Below are 6000 nucleotides of genomic sequence, written 5' to 3' on the forward strand. Positions count from 1 at the left end.
TTAACAAGAGAAAATCTTTATTCAAAAACCAACCAAGTACACAAAACAAAGAGAGCAGCTGCTACAAACCAGCAAACTGCTAACTCAGCAAACTGCTAACTCAGCAAAACACTAAGCAAAAACATAAAAAACTACCAGCCCTCTACAACCTTACGAAAATACATGTCCCTTTTTCTATGAGAAAGAGAACCCAAGCCCAAAACTCTATACTTGACTGATTCCTTGATGTCTAAACTAATGCTACTGGCCAATTTACAAACTGAGTCAAAAATGCAGCTGTTCCTATTGCTCCAAATAATGTACCAGGAAGCAGATAACACTGCATTTACAATCTGGTTCTTCAGATCTCGCTTAGCTTCCAAGCACCAAAGATTAAGCTCCTCATACGATTTAGGCCAATGGAAACAACCCAGCCAACTTCCAATTTCCTCAAACACTTTCCTGGAATAAATGCACTCCATGAACAAATGGCTGTGAGATTCTATTCCAGAATCACAAACAGGGCAGAGATTAGAGGAGAGATGCAAGAAACGGCTCAAATTATCTCTAGTAAGCAACTGATTGTTGAAAATCTGCCAGTATATGAATCTATGTTTGGGCACTATAAGTTTGTTCCACACAGTATCAGCAAACCCAACAGTTTGAGCAGAAATAAGAGTGGTATAAAAGTGTTTAATTCGAAATTTACCTCCCTTAACAGCTTGCCTCAAGGAACCCTCATCAATAACTTGTCTCAGCCTCAACAATTTCTTAAAATACCAGCTCATTTCCTGTTTAATAGGAACAGTCCAAATGATATGCTCTTTCAGATAGATGGAACTAATCCATTTTACGCAAAGGCAGTCTTGTTTGGTTGTTGTCGCCCAAATAAAGTTCGCCATTAAAGCCATGTTCCATTTCTTACCTTCTCGAAAACCAATACCACCCAGCTTTTTAGGGAGACAAACCTTTTCCCAAGAAGGGAGTTGAAGCTTACTTCTATTCCCATTAGTTCCCCAAAGAAAGTCCCGACAGCTTTTATCAATGGCTGCAGTGATTTTGGCCGGAAGTATGAATATACTCATCCAAAAGTTTCTAATACCAAGCAAAACTGAGTGTATAAGTTGGGCACGACCAGCAAACGAAAGATTTCTACTCGCCCAACAATTAAGTTTCTTGTTTAGCTTATCCAGGATCACCCCACATTCTGAAGCTTTCCACTTAGTAGGTCGAAGATGAACCCCCAAGTACTTCAAAGGAAAGGAACCTTCTTCCATATGCATCAACTCAAGAATCTGAACTTTAATGGTATCCTTAACCCCTCCAAAGAAGATATGAGATTTAGATTTGTTCGCAGAGAGCCCTGTAGAACCACAAAATGAAGTGAAAGCTTCTTGAATCTTACTCACTGAACTGACATTACCTTTACAAAAGATAATCAAATCGTCTGCAAAACATAGGTTAGTTAACCTAAGATGTTTACACAAAGGATGAAAACCAAAACCTTTTTTGTCAGAGTAATGAGCAATCTAGTAAGGTACTCCATTATTAGCATAAACAAGAGAGGAGACATTGGGTCCCCTTGCCGAAGGACTTTTTCCCCTTTAAAAGAGCCCTGAATTCTACCATTCATTAGAAGATTATAGCTGGTACCTTTCAAGCAAGCTAGAATCCAGTCGATAAATCTTGAGGGGAAGCAAAGATGCTTAAGCAACTCCTCCACAAAATGCCAGTCAACTGTGTCATAAGCCTTGGTCAGATCTATCTTCATTATACATCTTGCTGAAATATTCTTTCTAGTGTACCCTTTGAGGAGATCCTGGAAAATCATTATATTATGAGCAAGAACTCTGTTTTTTATGAAAGCCCCTTGATTGCTATGAACAAGGAAGGGAAGCACTTCCGAAAGTCTAGTACAAATCATCTTCGATATACACTTGTAGAGAGTATTACAACACGCAATTGGCCTATAGTCACTAGCTGAGTTCAGATCTGCAATCTTAGGAATGAGAGAAATCACCGTTTCATTCAGATCCTTCGGCAAGAACCCATCCTGAAAGAATTCCAACACAGCATTAGAAATTTCATCACCAATATCTGACCATAATCCCTTGAAGAAACCCGAGCCAAAGCCATCCAAACTAGGACTTTTAAAGGAGTGAATGCTAAAAAGAGCCTTCTTCACATCACTCTTGCTAAACGGTCTCAATAACCTGACTTGATGTTCCAAAGACAATCTGTTTCCCTGGTACAAACAGTTTTTATCAATCTCCTTAGAAGCCAAACTTCTCCTCCCCATAAAATTCTTAAAATGAGAGAGAAAGTGCTCAACAACTTTAGAATAATCATCTTCTATTTTGTCTCCAAGAGTGAAAGTCGTAATTTTATTTTCAACTCTTCTCTTCCTCATTATAGCATGAAAGAACCTCGAATTTTCATCACTGAATTTGACCCAATTTAATTTACTCTGTTGTTTGAGATAACTGGCATATCGACTCTGCATAAGTGTAACATTTTGTTGAGCTTGTTTAACTGTTTGATGAAGAGAAAAATCAGATGGATTAGCTGCCAAGGCCTCCTGAACCTTACAGAACTCCTCCTTAGCCTCCCTATAATTCAAAACAACATCTCCAACCTCTTCCCTGTTGAACCTTTTCAAAACATGTTTCACTCTAAACAGTTTCTGAACCACCTTGCTAAGACCTCTACCGGATCCAACAGAAGCATTCCAACAGTGAAGAACAGCTTCTCTGTAACCTCTATACTGCAACCAATTGTTACCATAACGAAAAGGAATGAATCCCACCTTGTTAACTTCTTGACTTCTAATCACATAGAAACTATGATCAGATATACAGTCCCATTTGAAGCATGCTTCAGTTTTAGGGAAAGCATCCAGCCACAAATCATTAATAAAAACTCTATCTAATTTTGAGAAAATTTGGTCTCCTGCTTCATGTTTGTTCGACCACGTATAGAGAGCACCAGCACATTTAAGTTCCTCTACTTGGCCTAAAGCCAACCAATATTGAGCATCAGCAATATCCTTTGCAAGGATTTGTCTCCCACCATTCCTATCTTGGTAGCTAAACATGGCATTAAAGTCTCCAAATATAATCCAAGGAAACTTCAGCTGACCAATACTAGCTAACTTATCCCAAAGTTTTTTCCTCTCCCCCATAGAGTTACTACCATAAACCACTGTAGCGAAAAACAATTTATGCTGGCCACTCACTCTAATCCTACAATGCACAAGTTGAGGATCTTCTAGCAAGATGTCAACCTTCACAAACTTAGCTTGCCAAAAAACCAAGATTCTACCAGATGTAATAGGACTTGAAAAGTAATCCCAATTGTGAAAATTATTTTCAAAAACTTCATTAAGCTTCTCATGTTTCACCTTAGTCTCAAATAAAGCACCAAAACCAACCTTATTTTCCTTGCATATTCTAAGAATAGCATTTTGCTTATCTCTTTTATTCATACCCCTCACATTCCATCCTATCATATTACAAACTTCCATCACTTAATTGGTCGAGAAATTCCTTTTGAACCAAAAAAGACTTTGAATCCGGCAACCAAATGACCAACCCCAGATTCTTGAAGAACAGCATAACCATTACCCGAAATAGCCTTGCCTAGAGCTATATCTGTCTTGTGAGGATCTGCCATAACCTGTCTAGACCCTCTCCTTTTAGGAGTAATCCAGTTTCCAGCACCAACAGTACTCCCTGTTTCAACTTGCTGAGCATCATTTGAAATTCCCTGAACAACACTACTTTCCTTTTAATCATTTAGCTCATGTGTGCTCTTTGTCCTCTCCTCATCTACATTACTTGAAGAATTACCCGCTCTGGTTGCAGGACTAACAGACCCAGAAGGCTGTTTAAACTCCTCCTCTGAACAGACTTTAATCTTGTCTAATTTAACTCCATTCTCAACATTGGGTTTCTTCTTCCAAATCAAACCATTAGTCTTGTTACAATTCGCCATAACATGACCTACACTTGAGCAAGCAGCACACTTAGAGGGAAGCCATTCATACTCCACCAACTATTCAACTAATTGATCCCTTTCATTAATAAAAGAAATGGATTTCGGAGGGTGATCCGTAATCTCCATATCCACCAAAACCCTTGCATATTTCACCATCGATCTACTTTGCGTCACTTTATCCACCATAATCGGCCTCCCAATAGTGCTCACCATAGCACTAAGACTATTCTTTCCCCAGTATTGCAAACCCAAACCATTCAGCCTAATCCAAACCAGCACCAACTTGACCATTCTCACAGAGTCCATGTCTGAAGTCCAAGGACGAAGAACCACCAGTTTTTTGTCAAAATGAATGACTCCTGTTTCCAATATCAGATCCCGAGTTGCTTCATCCCTGAAGTTAACAAGAGTAAAACCTGAGTGCATTCTTACTATCTTATCAACACCTATGTTTCCCCAAATTCTCTTGACAAACCCTTCAAACACTCTAAAGGGTGGGTTAGCTCCCAGCACAATACATACAATAGCATTTTTCCAGAACGAAGCTTCAGTCTCCACCTCCTCCATGTCTAAACGGGCCACAATTTGGTCACCCACTTTCAGAGGTTCAGTGTAATTCAGGCGAGTAGAAGGGGTAAGAACCTGGTTCGACTTAAATTTACTCCAAACATCCTTAGCCGACCTCTGATATTCGGATCCCTCAGCCTCCTCAACCCAACTCACTGAATTGGGAGAGGTGCGATTCACACTTCCAACACGATTCAAATCGACACCACGTTCCATCTTAAATTGGAAAATTTATAACCCCCAAAATATAGTGAATTTATAAAAACTGAATCATGGGGTATATATTAAATATTTTCAAAACTTTCAGCCAAAAATAATAATTTTTACCCACTCAACTAACTATTCAAAGTTTTAAGGTCGGAACTGCCAAACCCTAATCCAGCTTGCACTAGATCCCCAAAAAGCTCATAACTTGAGTTATATAAAATGTTTTTCAGTGGTTCAAAATGTTAAAATCATTTAATATTTCCAAATAATGCATTACAAAAACTCTCATTGAATAATTAGGTTGTTTAGGTATGATTTGTCCCTTTTTAATCCACTGAAAAATTTTGTCAGCAAACATGCATCAACCAATCCTATGGAACTTTGGATTCCAAGCTACCAAACACCACATAAACAACATGCATGCATCATCAGCCCACAAAATAACCTTATTACAACCCAAATAACTAATTTAACTCACAAAACAACAATCAAATTCAGATTTTCTAAACCCATTAAAATGTTATGGTAAGAATCAAGATTTTTACCTCTTTATGTTCAAGCCTTTGGGGTGGTTGAGCTCTTAGGGTTTCAGATCACTTCTCAACACTTCACACACTTAAATCCCTTCCCATAAACACTAAGAATCAGATTATAAATCTAGAAAAAGAAAAGGAGAGGGATGCTTAAAAAGAATTTGCTCTAGGGTTTACCTCTTTCAAAAATTTCTTTCTAAGCTTGCATGCATGTAGATGATAGTGCTCACACTTGCATCAATCATACCTAAGTTTGAGATGATGGATGTGGTGAGTGTTAAACCAACATGGATAGAGTTTTAGAACCCTTAAAGGTTCGGTCAACATAGGAATAAGAAGGAAAGAAAGATGGTAAGAAGAAACAAGAGAACTCGCCCTTTTTCTTAACTTTGGTTCAAGCTTTTTGTGAAACCTTCAATGGAGCTTCTTCAACTTTTAAGGGGCTGAGATGAATAGTGTTTCATGAAGTAGAAAACAATTATTAAAACTAGCCATGAAGAAGAAAAAAATATATGGAGAAAAAATGACATAGTTAGAGCATTTTTACCTTAGGATTTGTAGAGTTTTTTTTTTCAATGGTGCTCTAACTTCTAGAGAGAGAAGGGAGCTTTGAGAGAGATGAGTGTGTGCTGAAAAAAAATCCAATAGAGTAAGAGAGAGGGGGGGGGGGGGGGGGGGGGGGGGTTTGGTTGGGGTCTTTGGGTGGTGAGGTTGAGTG

At 38.5% G+C, this 6000-nt stretch overlaps 1 protein-coding gene across 1 annotated transcript; it reads right to left on the reverse strand.

Annotated features, from left to right (window-relative positions):
- Nucleotides 1-131: 131 nt before the first annotated feature.
- On the reverse strand, nt 132-3502 carry LOC133814785 (uncharacterized). The gene is made up of 2 exons (XM_062247702.1): nt 1633-3502; nt 132-1426 (listed from the first exon to the last, which is right to left on the reverse strand). The coding sequence occupies exons 1-2, from the start codon at nt 3500-3502 to the stop codon at nt 132-134; spliced, it is 3165 nt and encodes a 1054-aa protein (XP_062103686.1).
- Nucleotides 3503-6000: the final 2498 nt, after the last annotated feature.

This window comes from Humulus lupulus, chromosome 2 (genome assembly GCF_963169125.1).
Source record: "Humulus lupulus chromosome 2, drHumLupu1.1, whole genome shotgun sequence".
Lineage (NCBI taxonomy): Eukaryota > Viridiplantae > Streptophyta > Magnoliopsida > Rosales > Cannabaceae > Humulus > Humulus lupulus.

What these genes read in the sequence shown, in the direction of transcription:
- LOC133814785 (XM_062247702.1), bottom strand. Translation starts at nt 3,502, where the DNA reads ATGGAAGTTTGTAATATGATAGGATGGAATGTGAGGGGTATGAATAAA. An exon ending in GATTCTAGCTTGCTTGAAAG is followed by an intron (nt 1,427 to 1,632) that starts GTACCAGCTATA and finishes TATGTTTTGCAG; the next exon opens with ACGATTTGATTATCTTTTGT.